At 40.7% G+C, this 20,146-nt stretch overlaps 1 protein-coding gene across 10 annotated transcripts in view; it reads left to right on the top strand.

The window, feature by feature from the left end:
• TENM2 (teneurin transmembrane protein 2) overlaps positions 1–20,146 on the top strand; it is a 1,512,848-nt gene that overhangs the window by 1,438,765 nt on the left and 53,937 nt on the right. For all 10 annotated transcript variants that reach the window (XM_049109164.1, XM_049109163.1, XM_025435138.3 and 7 more), the window contains 5 exons: positions 2,010–2,271; positions 3,034–3,301; positions 8,778–8,921; positions 9,740–9,989; positions 17,887–17,907. In XM_049109164.1, coding sequence (XP_048965121.1) covers positions 2,010–2,271; positions 3,034–3,301; positions 8,778–8,921; positions 9,740–9,989; positions 17,887–17,907 — 945 coding nt within the window. The remainder of the gene's footprint in view (positions 1–2,009; positions 2,272–3,033; positions 3,302–8,777; positions 8,922–9,739; positions 9,990–17,886; positions 17,908–20,146) is intronic.

Here is a 20,146-nt window from a genome sequence, read left to right as displayed (position 1 = left end):
AAGTCCTATGACAACACAGAGGACATTTCTCAGTCCTTGGCCTGTTGCCTGTCCCTACCTTATGCTGCCCCATCCCTCTCAGCTGCTTCCTGACTAATTACCACCCAAACCCACTTCCCATATCATCTATCCAACCTCCAGGATTGATGATTCTTCAGCCTGTTCAGGTTGCAAAGCCCTGGAAGTAACAGGATGTATTTGTGAATGCTCTGAGGAATCACACAATCTGTTGTATAGTAGTGTGTGCCACAGACATTGATGATTTGGTTCTATCATACCAATTTCATTTCAAGACATTTGACTCTCTTCTGTGTCCTATACAAAACCATTCCCAGCAGTATGCATGCCCAAAAATAAATATACAAACAAGTTAATGTAATAAACTGCTGCACTATGCATGCTCTGCTATTTGCCTTAGTATTCACAGGCTTCTCTCTCTTGCATTTTGTCTGTTAAAAAAAACACCAAAAGTAAACAAAAGTAAGCAAAAAATACCAAAAGTAAACAAACAGACAAAAACCACCAAAAGTATTTACCCAAATTGGGTGAAACCAGTGGGTCTGTATATTTTCACTGAGTTGTTACTCTGATCCAGGAACTCTGTTAATTGCTGGAAATTCTGAAATGAGCAAGAAAGCATGAAGAATTGAAATCTTGGTAGAGATCCTGGTGGAATAAAACTTAAAATTGGGAGACTTCTCTCCGTTAACTTCCTTCTTTTCTGTTAATTGGGAAAGAACTACCTTTGTTTTAGTTTACTAGTAATAGACCTTTGTCCAGCTCTTGAGGCACAAACAGGAATAAGATTTAAAAGCAATTATCAACAATATCAGAAACAGGGCAACATGGGTGAAGAGGTCAAAAGGTGTAAGCTCCCAGTTATAAAATAAATAAATCCTGGAGATGTAATATACAGCATGGGAACTAGAGTAAATAATACTGCATTGCAGGGCACCTGGGTGGGTCAGCTAGTTAAGTGAGGGCCTTCAGCTCAGATCATGATCCCAGAGTCCTGGGATCGAGTCCCACATTGGGCTCCCTGCTCGGCAAGGAGCCTGCTTCTTCCTCTGCCTGCTGCTCCCCATGCATATGCTCTTTTTTTCTCTCTCTCTCACAAATAATTAAAAAAAAAAAAAAAACGTATTGCGTATTGAAAGTTGGTAAGAGAATAAATCTTAAAAGTTTTCATCACAAAAAAAAGTGTAACTGTGTAGTGACGTGTTAACTAGACTTTTTTTTGTAGCCATGATTTTGTAACATACACAAGAATCACATCATTATGTTGTACTACACCTAAAAGTAATGCTATATGTCAGTTGTATCTCAAAAGTTATGGCTCTGTGAAGCCAAATATATATACAAATATATATAACAGTCCAAGTAGATGAGAAGAAAGCTTTAATGAGGCCCGCCCATGACTTAGCATTGATCATTATAACTCTACTATTTATTGAACACTTCTGTTAACCTAGCACAACGCTAAGTACTTTACAGCAGGGGCAGGGGAACATTTTCTGCAAAGGGCCAGATAGTAAATATTTTAGGCTTTGCATGCTATATGGTTTCTGTTACAACTACTCAGCTCTGCCTTTGTAGCACAGAATCAGCTGGAGAGGATAAGTAAACAAACCGCATGGCTTCGATTTACTCCAATAAAACTTTTGTTTGCCAAAACAGGTGGTGGGTTGGATTTAGCTCATGGGCCTAGTTTGCTGACCCCTGCTCTGCTCTCATTACATTTCATTCTCTCAGCTGTACTGTGAAGTTGGTATAATTCTTCTCAATTCACAGATGAAGATACGGGCTCAGAGAGGGGTTAGTAACTTGCCCACAGCCACACAACTAGTAAGTGGTAGAGATTGGGTTCTAACTCAGCCCATCTGCCTCCAAAGCCCACCTTCTCTTGCGCGCTCTGCCCCTCCCTCTGCCGTCAGGTGCAGAGTTCAGAGCCCCTGCCTGTCTAAAGGTAAGTTCATCCCTCTTAGTGAGCCCACTTACCCCCTCTCTAGGTTTGACCTGATCGCCAATGGGGGTGCCTCCTTGACCCTGCACTTCGAGCGAGCCCCATTCATGAGCCAGGAGCGCACCGTGTGGCTGCCATGGAATAGCTTTTACGCCATGGACACCCTGGTGATGAAGACCGAGGAGAACTCCATCCCCAGCTGTGACCTCAGTGGCTTTGTCCGACCAGATCCTATCATCATCTCCTCCCCCCTGTCCACCTTCTTCAGTGCTGCCCCAGGGCACAATCCCATCGTGCCTGAGACCCAGGTAGGAATGGCAGGTTCCAGGGTAGGACTCTTCAATATTGCCTTAACCCAAACTGCCTGGCCAACTTCTTACCGCATCTCACTCCCTGGGTGGGCCAGAAACTAATATTAAGGGGGAGGGACCAGAAGTAGAAACACAGTGTCACTGGAGAAAAAACTGAATCTCTCCTTGACATTCCAGATGTTTTCAGATACTCATTCAAGACTTTGGCAGTCATCAGAGCTTTTAATAAAATAAAAACAATATACATATGTGCAACCCACCTGCAAATTGCTTTTTATTCCTGTTAGTCACAGAGATACATGATAAGAGGCACTTTAATGATCTACATCAGTGTTAGGACAGAGGGCATATTACATTATTGCCTCCCTGTTGCTTTATACCAATTGTCACTGGAAGTTGCAGGTTCATATAATTACAGCCTCTTGTGGCCTCCTTACATGCAGCTAGCAATAAAGCCTGCTGTTCTTATTTACATCTTTTGCCAACAGTGTGGTTTTTAAAAAGAAACACAACAGTGTCCAGGAATAATTATTAATCCAAAAATCATAACCTCAGCCCCTTCACTCCATGGTGAAGGATAAAGTTTGGTTGTGCGTTTTTTTTCTCTCTCTCTCAGTCATAGGAAGTGGTCCTTGCGCCCCACATAAGGCATGATGCTTTGGTGAGAGTGGCAGCAGACAGGCAACCTCAGATTTGCAAGCAGCCCACTTGCCCAGAGTTCATTGGATGCAGCATGTCTACCATGTGTTTACTCTCCAGGTTCTTCATGAAGAAATTGAGCTCCCTGGTTCCAACGTGAAGCTTCGCTATCTGAGCTCCAGAACCGCAGGCTATAAGTCTCTGTTGAAGATCACCATGACCCAGTCCACAGTGCCCCTGAACCTTATCAAGGTTCACCTGATGGTAGCTGTAGAGGGACACCTCTTCCAGAAGTCATTCCAGGCCTCTCCCAACCTGGCCTATACCTTCATCTGGGATAAGACAGATGCATATGGCCAGAGGGTATATGGACTCTCTGACGCTGTTGGTATGTTTCGGTTTCAACTCCTTATTGACTCTAGAATTTAGTCATGCATTAATTCGATCATTATTGAGTTCCTACTATGTGCCAAGCACTATCCTTGTAGAGAGAAATGCAGTGGTCAGTAAGGTAGCCAAGAGTCCTGTTTCATGGACCTTCTATACTAGTGGGGTGGGGGGGGTCCACATAATAAACACAGACTGGACAAGAAAATATCAAGCAGTGATAAGTGCTAATGTGAAAGTAAAAATAAGTGATATTTACTGTGAAGGAAAAGCAACTGTGGGTGGGCATTCAGGGAAGGCTTCTTGGCAGGGGACACTTCAGCTGGGGCTTGAGTGACAAGAAGGAGCCATGTGAGAATCACACTGGCATAAAAAGCAAGAAAAATCAGGTGCGTCTGAAGGACAAAGAAAAGGCCAAGTGTGATGGAATGTATGGACAAGGAGAACATTTGAGATAGAGGAAAAAGGTGGACAGAGGCTAGTTCATGTTCCCAGAGAGCACTTGCAAATGGCACAGGATGCACTGTGAGAATCAGAAAATAGAGCTGGAGGGGATGTGAAAGCCACATGCTGTGCTTCAGGCTGTGCCTTTGAGGGAATCAGAGGCTTGCCCACTGATGAAACACTACCATTAGAGAAGGGTCTGTTGGTTATCAGTCTCTGAAGAATTGTGAGCTGTGGATTAGTATCAACCTACCTAGTATCTTTTCCTACTCATAGAGAGCTGTGTGGGATTAATTAAAATCTAGAATCTTGTATTTTCTTCACCACTAGGTTTGTGATTTCCAAGAACTATATATAATAAGTTACCAAAATAAGAAACCAACAAACTTAGAAATTTTCATTGTAATTGGTAGCCAATGTTTATCAGACTTTCCCTTTGTGCAGGGCACTATGCTAACTCCTTTGTCATGGGTAGCCTCTCAATAACCTTATCAAGGAGACACTCTCATAATCCCCATTGTGTAGATGGGACAGGAGGGAAACGGTAAATAAGTATCTAAATTACCTAGGAGGTTACACATGCTCAGGATATGGCCCTAGTAGTCTGCTTCATTGGCAAGTGGAGTATTAACTTAATAAAGATAGTAATAAGTTATTGAAGTAACTAGTGCATTAATATAAAGTAGCTAATCAAATATTATACTAGACTTACCAATATCAAAACAATATCCAATATCAAAAAGTAGTTGGAAGATTATAATGCTTTCCCATGCATCTAGCTTCTGGCAAGTCATGATGATTACTGGTTTTTCCATTCTTTCATCCACCTCCTTACTCTTGATGTTTTTCTGAAGCAAGTCTCAGATATTACATCATTTTATCCATATTATTTATCCATAATATTTCACAATGTATCTCTAAAAAATACTTCAAAAACATGCCAACCATTATAATTTTTAAATGATTCATTATTAATATATCTTCAAATAGCCCATTCAACATTTCAATTGTTATGAATATCATAAAATATTAGTGCTTTGTTTGAATCAGAATCCAAATAAGATCCACCTTTTGCAATTTTGACTTCTCATAGTTCTGTAATCTATTGTTTTCCCTTCCATCTCTAGCCTTTTTTTTAATTCTGTATTTTATTTTGCACCAATTGCATTGTTTGCTGCATTGTTACAGAATTTCCAATAGTCTGATAGGCTCTTTAACATATTGCGTTGTTCTAGATCTCTTGTAAACTCAGAGTGGAATCTTGAGTCTTTCTAACATTCAAGTTTGATTTTTTAAAAATCTATATCAACTATTTTTTATTAAGGTGTAATTGATATACATTATATTAGATTCCGATATACAACATAATGATTCTATATTTGTATATATTATCCAAGTATCACAACAAGTCTAGTTGAGATCCATCACATACATAGTTTCAAAATTGTTTTCTTATGATGAGAACCCTTAAGATCTACTCTTAACAATTTACAAAATGCAATACAGTATCATTAACCATAGTTGCTATGCCATACATTATATCCCCAATACTTGTTTATTTTATAACTGGAAGTTTGTACCTTTACTTCCCTCACCCATTTCTTTCATCTCCCACCCCCTGCCTCTGGCAACAAACCAATCTGTGTCTGTATCCATGAATTTTGTTTTATTTTATTTTTTAAAGATTCTACATAGGAGTGAAATCATAGTGTATTTGTCTTTCTCTAACTTATCTACTTAACATAATAATGCCTTCAAGGTTAATCCATGTTATCGCAAATGGCAAAATTTCATATCTTTATGGCTGAATAATATCACACACACACACAACCTTTCTCATCCATTCAGCCGTTAATAGATGCTTAGGTTGTTTCCGTATCTTGGCTATTGTAAATAATGCTGCAATGAACATGGCGAAATTGCACTTCAATGAACAGAAGTGAAATTGCTGGGTCATATGGTATAGTTCCATTTGTAATATTTTTGAGGAACCTCCGTACTGTGTTCCACAGTGGCTACATCAATTTACATTCTCACCAACAATGCATGAGGGTTCCCTTTACATCTCTTTCAGTACTTGTAATTTCTTGTGTTTTGATAGTAGCCATTCTAGCAGGTGTGAGGTGATATCTCACTGTGATTTTGATTTGCATGTTCCTGACGATTAGTAATGTTGAACTAATCTTTTCACGAACCTGTTGGCCTTCTATATGTCTTCGTTGAAAAACTGTCTATTCAGATCCTCTGCCCGTTTTTTAATTGGGCTGTTTGCCTTTTCACTACTGAGTTGTACAAGTTCTTTATATGTTTTAAATATTTACCCCTTATCAAATATGTGATTTGCAACTACTTTTCCCATTCAGTAGGTTGCTTTTTCATTTTGTGGATGGCTTCCTTTGTTGCACAGAAGATTTTTAGTTTGATACAGTCCCACTTGTTTATGTTTGCTTTTGTTGCCTGTGCTTTTTGGTGTCAGATCAAAAAGTCATTGGTAAGACTGATGTCAAGGTTGATGTGGCCAAGGTTAACACCTTGATCAGGCCTGATGGAGAGAAGAAAGCGTATGTTCGACTGGCTCCTGACTATGATGTTTGGATGTTGCCAACAAAATTGGGATCATCTAAACTGAGTCCAGCTGGCTATAAATCTAAATATAAATTTTTTCACCATAAAAAAAGACTGATGTCAAGGGGTTACCAACTATGTTTTCTTCTAGGAGTTTTATGCTTTCAGGTCTTACATTCAAGTCTTTAATCCATTTTGTGTTAATTTTTGTGTATGCTGTAATATAGTGGTCCAGTTTCATTCTTTTTCATGCAGCCATCCAGTTTCCCTGACACCATTTATTGAGGGGACTGTCTTTTCCCCGTCGTATATTCTTGGTTCCTTTGTTATGAATTAATTGACCATATATATGTGGATTTATTTCTGGGTTATTTTGTTCTACTGATCTATGTGTCTGTTTTTATGCCCACCCCATACTGTTTTGACTACTATAGTTTTGTAATATAGTTTGAAATTAGGGAGTGTGATGCCTCTAGCTTTGTTTTTCTCAAAATAGTTTTGGCTACTTGGAGTCTTTTGCAGTTTCATAACATTTTTAAATTGTTCTATTTTTGTGTTTCTATTCTGTGCCCTTGGAATTTTGTTAGGAATTGCATTGAGCCCATAGATTACTTTGGATAGTGTGGACATTTTAATGATGATAATAACTCTAATCCATGAACACAGAATATCTTTCCATTTATTCATGTCTTCTGTTTCTTCCATCAATGTCTCTTACAGTTTTCAGCATATAGGTCTTTCACCTCCTTAGTTAAATTTATTCTTAGATACCTTGTTTTCCAATTTTTCTTTTTAATCAGGACAACTGGTTAGTTGGTACTTTCATCTGCCATCAGAGGCACCTAATGTCATCTTGTTTATCCTTTTGTAATTTTGGTAGCCATTGGTGCTCATTGCCTAGATCCATTAGGTCATTAGGGATTGCAAAGTCACATTTTAATTTTGTCATTGCTTCTCCATTTATTAGCTAGAATACTTTTATATATTTTCTCATTAACTACTTAGTTATTTGAGGTATAGTTCAAATAAGAAAAAAGGGACAAATGCTCAATTATTTCCCTTTATTTACTATTTTCAGTATAATAAATTGGTCCTCTAACATCCTCTAATGGTGGAAAATTAATTTTCTAATACCATTATGAACTCATAGAATAAAATGTACCTAGTATGTTTCAATCCATTGAAGTTATTATCTCTACTAATGGTCAAATTGTCCCATCTGTGGTCAGTGGAACACTCATCAAGCTGACTCCCATATTCTTTTGACATAACCCTAGTAGATTTTGATTTCTTCCTTGCTATCTCATATGATAAAATGGCCTAGTCTCATCTTATGCATTTCTTGCTCCAGCCATTTCTTCAAGGAGCCCTGCCTGATTTCCTTTTAATGAGAAATAATATGTCAAGGCCACAAGCCAGGCACTAACAATTCTCTCTGCTACTAGGTCGGCTATTGTTTCTTGGAATTTTCAGAGGACAAGTTAGGAATTATATGTGGGTTTTTTTTTTAATAAAAAAATGTATCTTCCATTCATATCGACGCTCCTATATCTCAGGATTTAAAAGAAGCTGTGGAGAATCCCCAAAGGTGACACATGTAGTTAAGAATTTAATGTAGTACGAATACAAATAATAACAGGGCCTCATATTTCTAAAGCAATGCTGCAATTAAAAATGTATGGCATCTTGGCATTTTATCTCATTTATCCTTACCACATCTCTCTGAGAAATGGAGGTTTCACTTGCTCTGTGTTACACATGGGGAAAACAGAGCCATGAGGAAATGCGAGCTGGAGCAGAGTTAGAACTGAAGTCCCTCTTCTCCCACCTCCCTCTCCCATTTGTCCATGTGGCAAATGCAGGATTTTTACAGTCTTTGGATTCTGTTCCCCCACTGAATTGTCACATAATTGGCAGGCTTTGTCCCCATGCCTGCCTCTCCTGGCACTCTCTGGAATCCTGAGTGATCATACAAAGAGCCTTAACTTACACAAGCTGTTGCCTCCACAATCTCCTTATAAATGAGCCACCATGCTTCCATGGGCCTTCCTCCTAGTGAGTGAAAATAAATAACACAGAGTATAATAAATGCATGCCATGAACAGCAGGCTGAGAGAAACAGTCTCCTGTCCATCTCTAAAGGAGAGTTGTATTTCATTTTTAAATGATTCTTTTCCTCCTTCCACATCACTAGGGTCATTTTTGAAAGCCAGCTGTTCATTGGAAAAGTCTTTCTATCCCCACAGAGTACTACTGTGTAAAGTTTCAAGGCTGAGTTCAGCTTGAAATCTGAATTTAATATTGTGTGGAATCACAAGGAGAAAAGCAATCAACCCGCCTCCTTGAGTGAGTTTCTGGAAAGGAATCTGTATTACCATGAACATGTGTTTCTCATTCCAGCTGGAAAGCTCAGGAGTAATCAAGGAAACTCTCTTCTTCACTCTGCCCCACCCACTTTTATCTTTCAGTTTCTGTTGGGTTTGAATATGAGACCTGCCCCAGTCTAATCCTATGGGAAAAAAGGACAGCCCTCCTTCAAGGATTCGAGCTGGACCCTTCCAACCTCGGTGGCTGGTCTCTGGACAAACATCACATCCTCAATGTTAAAAGTGGTATGTAGGCACATTTCCTTTCCCAAATACAGCCTGGTCTCTCCTCTAGAACCTTCTCTGCAGTCTTGACATTTAAGTGGTAGCCTCTCTTCTTCCCTCAGCATTTTTCATCAAATGTCCAAAATACTCCTAGGTTTTTTTCACCTTCTTTTATTTTTTTAAAAGGTTTTATTTATTTATTAGAGAGTGAGCAAGAGTGAGCATGAGCAGGGAGAGGGGCAGGGAAAGAAGCAGGCTCCCCACTGAGCAGGAAGCCCAATGTGAGGCTCAATCCCAGGATCCTGGGATCATGGTCTGAGCCAAAGGCAGATACTTAACTGACTGAGCCACTGAGGCACCTCATTCATTTTTTTTTTAAAGATGTATTTATTTATTTGAGAGCAAGCATGCTCAAGCATGGGGAGAGGGAAAGAATCTTAAGCAGCCTCCAAGCTGAGTGGGGAGCCCAACATGGGGCTCGAGCTGAGATCATGACCTGAGCCTAAATGAAGAGTTGGACACATAACTGACTGAGACACCCAGTGCCCCTCCACCTTCTCCTTTCAAATGTCAAAGAATGTTGAGCTGTTTTTCCCAGACTGTCTACCTTAGTGTACCTCACAATTCTTCTTCAGTTATCCCTATAAATGATATCTTAGCCTTTGGGGTCAGTGCCCCATTACAACTCTCTCAGCCTCCTGAGATAATAGGGGAATTCCAAAAGGTCAAAGTTTCCTACTGTTTCTCTTCTCTCTACCACTGCCCCTCACCCTCCATAAGCCCATAGAAGTATCCTCCCCAGAGGGTTGCAGTGACTACCCTCATTTCCTTCCTCCCAGGAATCCTACACAAGGGCACTGGGGAGAACCAGTTCCTGACCCAGCAGCCTGCCATCATCACCAGCATCATGGGCAATGGCCGCCGCCGAAGCATTTCCTGTCCCAGTTGCAATGGCCTTGCAGAAGGCAACAAGCTGCTGGCCCCAGTAGCTCTGGCTGTTGGAATTGATGGGAGCCTCTTCGTTGGAGACTTCAATTACATCCGGCGTATCTTTCCCTCGCGAAATGTGACCAGCATTTTGGAGTTAAGGTAAGTGGCCACACAGCAAACCTTCCTTTGCTCTGTTGCTCCCATTGCTACCAAGCTTCGCTGGGTAAATTATGGATGCATTGGGAGTTCTCAAGAGAACACATATTCCATATAATGGGCTAAGCTTCAAAACCTAGGCCCAGAATCAAATAAAGATTGGGAAATGCTTTTTGAATCTATAAAAACACCACACACATATTTGATAAAATTGTTAACACCTGACAAAAACAAGGGTGAAAGTTTTAAGTCCTAGTGCTTGGGGTGGGACCCGAGCAGCTGTGTTTCGTAGAACCTCCACACAAGAATCTGATACATACCAAAGAAGCAAAGAACCACAACTTCAAGCTGTTCTTCTGTTTCAGTGGTTTCAAAAGTGACTCTTCCTAAAAATACAGATACCTAGAGCCCACCTTAGAGGCACTGATTCAGTAAGTCTAGAGAAGAGCCAAGGCATCTTTTCTCTTTGACGAGCTCTGTAGAAGATGGTGATATATGTCAGAGTTTGAGAACCACTAATGTTCATTTACTAATTCAAGTGATTCTATTGAGTGCCTCTATGCACTACTTTTCTATAAATTCTCTGGATCTTTGCCCATTCACTAGGATATGACTTAGAAGTGTTGCATAGGCCTTGCCAGGTAACTTCTGGCCACGGCTGGTAGATGCCTCCTGGTCATTGCTTGCTACTGAATCTGAAGTTCAGATTCCCCTGTTTGGACAAAAGTTCTTGTAAACCCTCTTCCCAGGAAAGCTGATCTCCAAGCCCTTAAACCTAGATCTGTAAGTGAAGGGAGAAATGAAGTCTATCCCCTATACATAAGGGATAAAATACTTGGTGAATGTATACTGTGTGCCAGGGACTATATGCTAAGGGAGGAGAGGATGAGAGGGAACAGGCAAAGCCCTAGGTGTTTTTGTGGTCTGACAGGGAACTTCAAATCATGTGAACAAATTAAAATAGTAGTAATAATAGCTTTAAGGAAAACATAATGGGGTAAAAATTAGGGACTGTGGTAGATATTGGGAGGGATAAGGAAGCTACATAAGATAAAGTAGTCAGAGAAACATTTCATACTATGACATTTGAGATGCCACTTGAATGATGAGGTCAGCCATGTGAAGATCTGAGGAAAAGTATTTGAGGCAAAGAGGTTGTGCAAAAGCCTTTATATCACCAGATAATCTGGTTTATTTAAAGGGTAGAAGCCCAATAAGGCTGGAGGAGGGTAGTGAGCTCAGGATAAAGTGTCTCATAGGAGGCCAGGAAAGTCACAAAACTTCACTGTTTTACTGACCTTGTTACAAAGTGTAAATTATATTCTTGCTACAATGGACAGCTACTAGAGGTTGAAGTAGGAAATGGAATGCAGTTGACATGATCTAATTTGCCTTTTTAAAAGATTATTTTGGGGACACCTGGGTGGTTCAGTGGTTGAGTGTCTGCCTTTGGCTCAGGTCATGATCCCAGGATCCTGGGATCAAGTCGCACATTACACTTCCTGTAGGGAGCCTGCTTCTCCCTCTGCCTGTGTCTCTGCCTCTCTCTGTGTCTCTCATGAATAAATAAAATCTTTTTTTTAAAAGATTATTTTAGCCATTGTGTTAATGAATGGACTGTAGGGGAACAAAAGTGGAGGCAGAGAAACCCATAGGGAAGCTGTAACAGTTGGCCAGGATTTGGGTGTAGACTAAGGTGGGGAGGAAGAAAGATAAGGTAGTATTCCAACTGGGAGATATTTTCAAAGTAAATGTTATGGGAATTATTGATGGATCAGGTGTAAGAAATGGAGAAAAGAAAGAAAAAAAAAAAGGGTGATGACTAGGATTTTTGACCTGAGCAACCGAGTAGGTAGTACCTTTTGAAGTAGCCTCAGCTACCACACAAAGGACTTAGAGGAAGCCACAGGTTGCATTTGCCTTTTAGTGGCCCCTTCTATGAGAAAGATCAGTGAATGAAGCATCAGCTAGTGCTGCTGAGTATTCCTGGGAGCTGAGACTATGCCAAGCGCTGGAAGGGATGAGAAGGGTGGAGAGAGAAAACCTCAGCTCCACCCAAAGAAGGTAACAGAATTAGTGATCCAGTGGGCATTAACTGAGCATGATCTGAGTCAAGCATGTGCTGGGCTCTAAGGGTCTAGAAGGGGATGAAACAGACTCAAAGAGTACCCATGTGAGGGTGACAGATGGGCACTGGGCAAGGAGAGATAATTCAGGCTGAGTGTTCTAGAAGAACCAACAACCACCTAGCATAGAAACAAAGAAGGGGAGGCCATGGGGTAGACTAGGTGCTTATAATAATCAAAAGATGAACAATGAGAGGAGGAAGAGACAAAATACAAAAGGCTAGATAGTTCTCAAGCTGTCAAATTGATAATCAGGCAAACAACATTTCCTAGAGCTCCCCAACTAGATCCTCTTCTCAAGATGTTTATTTCCCTTTTTATCCTAGGAAAGTAGTCTTCTTAGGAATCCTGTGGGCAGTGGAGAGCCATGGAAGGGGGCGGGGAAGAGGTGAAGGTAGCATTCTGCCTTTCCATGAAGGTTGCATCTCTTTTTTTAAGATTTTATTTATTTATTCATGAGAGAGAGAGAGAGAGAGAGGCAGGCAGAGACACAGGCAGAGGGAGAAGCAGGCTCTGTGCAGGGAGCCCAATGTGGGACTTGATCCCAGGCCTCCAGGATCATGCCCTGAGCCAAAGTCAGGTCCTCAACCACTGAGCCATTCAAGCGTCCCACATTTTTTTTTTTTTACAAAAAAAAAGCGGGGGGCCATGTCTGGCCCTTACCTCTTTGTCACGGCTCTAGATGCCCAGAGCCAAATCAGCACTTGCCTGCTATATTCCCAGCTCCAAAAGATTCATGCTACTCCCTCTACTTAAATACTTTATCTGATATGCCTCTTCGTGTCCATCTTTAAAGCTTATTTTGAAGATCCCCCTCTTCCATGAAACCTGACCTCCCTAGCAGAAATAATTCTCACCTTCCTCTGGATCACTTAAACTCTAGTTTTCCACCAAAGTTGGCTCTATTTACTGCCTTGTTTTTCAGTTATTTCCATGTTTGAACTTCAGTAGTGCAGACACCTTTGCTATCTTTGCCCCTCAATGCCCAGGGCAGTGCCTGGTCCACACCAGGGGCTCAAGACACATTGCTTGAGTTAAAGGAGACACAGACCAGTCTGCCTTTTGTTGGAATTTCTCCTTTATTCCAGGTGTCTCAAGTCGTAGAGGCCACAATGTTAATGATAGGAGCTAAGGGCCCACATGGAGCAAGCCACACCACACCTACATGGTGACATGAAGGACAGCTGGAGGAAGTATAACTACCAATTTCCTTCAACAGCTGTGTGGTATGGTTTGGTTTGGTTTGGTTTTTTAAACTTTTTAACCACCCTTGACTCATTCTTGCTTTCATCAGCCAGGTATCCAGAGACGATTAGAAGTTAAGCTTTTACAAGAACACTGGTTTGATTTTTCTTTTCTTCCCACTACATACCTGAAAACAAAGGGCTGTCAATCCCCTCTCTTCAAAACAGTAACCAGCAGAGGGAGGGAGGAGGGGCAAGAGACCTGTTATGTCTTTTCTCCATTATGAGTTGGCAGCTGAATGATTTCGTTTCAGAAGTCAGTGCCCATCCTGATCTCACTTACCCACCTCAGAGCTGAGCCTCTGAATCAGAATTATATATAAATGCTCCCATAGTTCCTTCACTATGTCCTCTCTTCCTCCTTTCTTTGCCGGTCCAAAACATATAAGGGCAGAGTTCTACACACTTGGAAGACTTCCAATGTTAAAAAGAGTCTTCTACTTAGGTAAAAGGGTTATCATTTGTATGCTTCAGTTCCACCAGCATTCAAGACATTTTCAACACCCACTTCCTCAAAAATCTGATATCCCACCCTTTGCAGCCCATTTCCTTTCTTAAAACTATACCCTCTCCAGGTGATCCTTGGAAAACTCAAGCTTTATAGAGTACATTTGTCAGTCACTAACATCCTAGAATGAATTTCTGGCATAGGAAAATCTTTCCTTCCTCCTCAATTTGAGGACATCTTAGGGATTGGATCCCAATATAAGGCAATAAATTGTAAGGTATGGGATGGTGCCTCTCTGTCTTTTCTTAAGTTGGCCTCTTGTGCTAAACATAAGAATCTCACACTTCCCATAATGTTTGAATTCTAAAAAAAAATTATTTTTCAAATATAAAATACTACATACACACACACACACACACACCCTAAAACACATCCCCTAGCACTGGGTGTTATGCTATATGTTGGCAAATTGAATTCCAATAAACAACAACAACAACAACACATCCCCTGCTGAGATTCTGATGGTGCTGTTGAAGTAGGGCAACAGCAACATTGCTTCAGGGAAGATCTTCAGGGAAGAGAATTGTCCAGTCTAGACGTGTTAGTGCTGGAGAGGAAAGAGCCACAGGAGAGTGGGAGATTAGGAAGGAGGGCAAGGGGAGCAGAAGTTGGAAGAAAGCTTCACCAAAGCTTTGCCTGAGAATGTCCATGAGAACAGATCCTGCTTGATACCAGTAGAGAAGGTGAGGGAGGACTATATGGCTCTAGTTACAGAGAAAATGCTTTCCCTGTGTGGTCAGGGTATAAACACCAAGGTCAAGAGACAAAATGTAACACAGCAATCCTTCCTAGAATAACAATAGCAACAAGATCCCCATAAAATTTGGGCACTTCTTGGTACTGTTTTCAGAACTATCTTTTTAAGGTCCAAGTTGGGCCTGAATCTTAAATAATTTCAGAATGAAACTGAATATTATTCAGGATGAGAAAGAAACCAAAACAAATTACACATTTTGAAAAGCTGACAGCTAGTACAAACATCACAAAATCCAGATAAATTACCTAAATTTTTTTATTCATTAACTACTATTATTACACTTCCATGATACTTGTTTTCCTACACTTTTTGGCTGCATACTCTTCGATCATCTTTTAATATGACAGTGATTTTGTAATGTCATCTATAGAAAGAATAGAGCAATATTTTCTTCCCTCTAGGACAAATATAGTCAAAATCTGTTTCAGATTATTGATAAATTAGTAAATGTTGTTTCATGTTCACAACTGGATTACTGGTGATGTCATAAAAATTGTTAGAGTCCTAAAATTTAAGAAAACCTTATCAAGCTTCTTTCACAGTATTTCTGGGTATTTCAGGTTTCCTCGCACAGTGAATAAATAGTCTTTGAGTTGATACTCATTAACCAGCTTGTCATTGATGTCCTGGTAATAGTAAAATATTCTGTGTAAGTCTTTTAGGGCACTAGTGTGTGAGCTTCTGTAGAGCAGGTACCTTTGGCATCTTTTGCCCCTTGATGCCTAGGGCAGTGCCTGGTGCACACTGGGGGCTCAAGATACATTGCTCCAGTTAAAGGAGACACAGACCGGTATCCTGCCTTTTGTTGGAATTTGTCCTTGGTTCCATGTCTCTCAAGTTGTGGAGGCCATAACAGCAACAGAATGAGCTAGAGGCCCACTCAGAGCAAGCCACACCACATCCATTTGGTGACATTGGGCATTACACTTCCAGTAATAATGCTCGATAAATCTGCACGATGAGGTGGGAGTATACCTAAAAGCCCCTCCTATGCCAGAAGCACTAGCAATACTCTAACTAGACAGTGAAAGGACTCCTGAGCCATATAAGCATGTCCCCCTATGACTAAACTAAATTTATCCCAAGTAACTTCTCTTTTATTAGAACTCAAACGGAAAACCATGACCACTCCAATTCCACCCTACTCTGCGGCACGGAGAGAGTTGGAAAGGAAAGAGGCAGTAGTCTCAACTGATTGCAGCTTTGTGATTCTGAGCAGAACATGAGGGATTGGAACAAGTCCAAGCCATGATCTGCCCAGCACTAAGAGAAGCAGCCTCATTCTTTCCTTTTGTCACTCAAGAACCGATTTTCCCAGTCCTTACTCTCTCCGGGGCTGCCTACTAAGAATCAGCACTATGGAGAGGAGTATGTCATATTTACTTGCTCCATTCACAACAAAGTGAGGAAGACAAATACACGTGCATAAATCACAAGACAGCCTGATGAGGGTTCTGCATGATAAACCGAGCATGCTTAGAGAGGCCCTGAAGGCCCCACAGAGGAATCATTGAACCTTCACAGTGTACAAAGCTGAGCCATCTCGATTCTTGAATCCAAAACATTACTTTGCCTTCAAAGGCTGCGCCTAAAGGATTTGCATTATTGAGCCATAGACAAAACCTAGCCCTGTCCTTTGTAAGTAACACACCAGTGCTAATCTACATAGACTGACTCAATGCCGTTGTTTTGGGTTGTTGGCTGCTAAGCACCCACCCTGCCAATGGTCCTGGACTGGAGTAGCAGTGACCTCAGCCTTTCTCCACAGCTCATATCCATATGATCATTTGGACTGTACCCTCTGTGACTTGGTCCCCTACTCCTGCCCTTCTTCTTTCCCCAGCATAGATATTATATTAATCAACTTAAAGCAGATGTTCTTAGGAAAGAAGTAGGTCAGGTCTGCAGACCCAAATCCCATCCAGTCTTTTCACAAAATCTTGACTAAAAAACTGGAATTGATATTGCAATAATTAAGAGCCAAATATGACTACCACTGGTGGCAGATAACATTTCACTTTCATTAAGCAATATAAAATAGACGCGAGAATTCCCGGCTGCCACCCTGACACACCAGGCTTTGCAGAATGAATCTTAAATTGCACCATGTCAGTCAGAGCTCAGGAGTTATCAGCATCATTTAATTAACTTTTTTTTTTTTAACGAAAACTAACACGTTGGAATAAAATATAAAAATGTAATCCCTGTGCAAACCCACTACTAATCATGGCCCCTGGCAGAGGCCTGGGCTGCACCTAAGCGGGAATCGTGGCATTGAACCCTCTATGTCCCTTCCCTGAAGCTTCCTCCCTCAGCCAAAAGGGAAAAAGGGGTTAGGAATTCCTTCCACTGTGGCCTAGAAGCCTCAGGAATGAGAAGCAGTCCTCTTTATTGAGGCCTTAGACTTTGTTCTCTTTGCCCTGATGTTATTAACTTCTTAGCCACTTTCCTGTTGAAATTGACATGATGTATTTTTGTTCCAAAAAAAAAAAAAAAAATCCAGCAAAACTTTTACCACTTTTCAAAAAAATGAATGGTAACTGAAATCTTTGGCTCCAATTATGAGAGAATATTAATACCCATGAATTTCATGTATGGGTGTTATCTGTAAGAAAGAATGCATACTTGGGGTCCCACATATGCAAAATGAGATAGGGAGAGGGAAGGTGTCATAGGGCAGGGACAGGAAATGGTTGAGACTCTCAGGGTTCAACAGAATGTTTGCCAGACTGCAGATGGATTTGGGAAAAGACTTTCTCGGGTGGTATTGACTCTACCCTGTAATGCACCAAAGGCAAATAGATGGCACAGGTGGCACCAGGTTCCCTCCCACACCCAAGACAGACATTACAAATGAGTCACAGCACTCTTTACTGCTGATCTTATATTGGGCTTCAGAATCCTTCTCCCGCCCTCCTAGCAGCCATTACTAGTCAATAGGTATTGGTACTCAGGAGATAACCTCTTTGCCATCCTTTCATTAGCCAGAAGACCTGTTTCACCTGTTGCCACCTGTGTGATGTGACAGTCACAAAGCTGGTCAGAGAATTCAAGCATTCTTGTCTAGATTTTTCAATGGCCTGGAGGAGTCCAAAATCAGAGGTACTTCCCAAGTAGTTGAGCCAGGAGCTGTCAGCTAGAAGGGGAAAAAAAAGACTGCCTTTTTGGGCCCTTTTATACAAGAAATGAAAATGTTGTGTTTGCTTTATCATCAATTCTTCAGCTAACTGTTTGTTCTTTTTCCTTCTGTTTTCTTTCTATAAAGAAATAAAGAGTTTAAACATAGGTAAGACAAAAAACTCTTTCCCGTATAATTTGATATGGTTCGTTTGCTTCCTTGTGTTTGCTTTTTGTTTTGTGCTCCTTGTGTAATGTTGTGTATTTTTATGTACCAAATATAGTAACTTTTTTATGTGCTAATTGTGTGTTGTGGATATGATAAGCTTTAGCAATTATGAAATGCAGTCAAAAAGCAACCAAATAAGCTGACAGTAATTAGAATTTCCGGGAGATGCAAGTGCAAGATAATGAACCCTCAGCGAACTTTTATCCCGACTGCTCAGTGCGGTCCATAATTGGGCTAAACAGTTGAGGCAAACTTCTGGCTTTTGTAAATGCTGGACTGGGTTCACAAAAGCTTTAATGAACTGGAAACGGGTCAAAAACTCATTTTCAACTCATTAATATTTTTTCCCCTGGATATATGGTCATTTAAGAAAAAAAACAGTTAATTGCCAATCTGCTGGTCAGAACAAATCCAACAGTCAGATGCATTGGGAATTTTCATGGAGTTAAATCACTTTTAAGTAGTATGAAGGGTATAAACCAAGTACTTTTTGTCTAAATAACCTTTGTCATTCAACTGCTCCAGGTTATCATTTAAAACCATATTGGTATAATTCACATATATAGTGTACAACAGGCATGCATAGTTACGCATAGGGCTCTGGGGAGCTTCCCATTACAAAGTTAGGAAAAACTCCAGGTTGCCCTAAAATGGAAGAAAAGTGACCCTTTTCTTTGGAAGAAGAGAGAAAAAGAAAACATATTTTAATATTCCAGGGAATGCTTCTTCTTACTTCTTGAAATGAAACATGAAAGGGGCTTCTTCCTGATGTTATGTGAGAATTAGACATAGAGTAGAGACAAGTTGTACAAGATCATCAAAGTCAGTAGAAAAGCTATGCATATGAACTCTTGGCCTCTTCCACCAGTACTCCCAAACTAGCTGCTTATAGACTGAGTCAAATAAAAAAAGGTAACAATGCCCTGGAAGGACACCCCCTATTCAAACTCACATATCCCATTTGACCTTCACCAGAGCCACAGATGTGGAAGCATGGCTGTCCATCTACCTGAGAGTCTTCAAGAATCTTGGTGGGAATGAATATGACACCATGGGGGAAGAATAAGACCCCAGCAAGAACTGACCCCACATACCCTCAAAAGTCTGCTCTTCTACCAGAATTTTTGAAAAGCCTCTTTGAATCGGGTTCCCTAGAAAGTCCAGAATTAATTATCTTGCTCATAGATAGGCACAGATGTGCAGTGCCCTGATCCTTCTGTTGATCACGCCAGCTACTATTCATTCAGTAACAAAGTACAGCATCTAATTAAAAAATGGCATGAAGTTTTCCCTTTCTGCCCTAATTTGTTTTGCATATGTGGATATTCTCTAAAGACTTAATAGCCAAAAAAAAAAAAAAAAAAGAAAGAAAGGAAGGAAGAAGAAGGAAGGAAAGAAAAAGAACCTTGGTAGCCTACTCTTTTAAACTAGTTATCTAGGCTGGAATTTTAGAAAGACCTTGACTTCTAGTTCAATTATGTGTCTTAATAGCAACCTGAGGAGAAAGTGGAATTAAAGATGGTCTCGATTCACAAACTGTTCCTAAAATAGCTTCCTAGTTCTTTTCTTCCTTAAATCAGGGAAGAACCCAAATGGGGGTGTTTTAATTAGTAATTTAGCAGTTAATGTCTACAGGACAAATGCATCCAACACTATTGTCACCCTCACTTTTCCTTCACCTCTCCCATCCCTTTTCCTCCCGTAATTCCAAACTACAATGGAAAAATAACTGAAAAACAAGAGGCCTGTGCTCATTTTTGGCATGTGGCATCAAAACCTTATCTACCACACTAGGGCAGAGAGGCATTCAGTAGAGGTATCCTAGAGGCCGTGATTGTAACAACCAGTATAGGAATAGCATAAGCACCTATTCTGGTCTCAACCTCCAACAAGTAACAGACACTGCAAAGGGAAGAAACCGTAGGCTTTGAGCCAAAAGGGCATGAGCAATTATCTGATTTCTTCATTATCCAAATAAGCAATCTATGACCCAGAATGGCCAAAAGACTTAGCTCAGGTCACCAGCTGGGTCAGCCAGTGTTAAGTTTAGAGTTTCCCATGTCTTAGTCCTGTCCTAATCAGCAACACAGAGGGCAGCTAGATGCACGGCAGAGAAAGAGGTCCAGGTCTCTGAGGCTTAGTGCCTTTCAGTTACATTTCTCTCATACTAGGGTATTTC

This window comes from Canis lupus, chromosome 4 (genome assembly GCF_003254725.2).
Source record: "Canis lupus dingo isolate Sandy chromosome 4, ASM325472v2, whole genome shotgun sequence".
NCBI lineage: Eukaryota > Metazoa > Chordata > Mammalia > Carnivora > Canidae > Canis > Canis lupus.
Note: the sequence above shows the minus strand (reverse complement) of the source record. Positions and strands in the feature narration are given on the sequence as shown.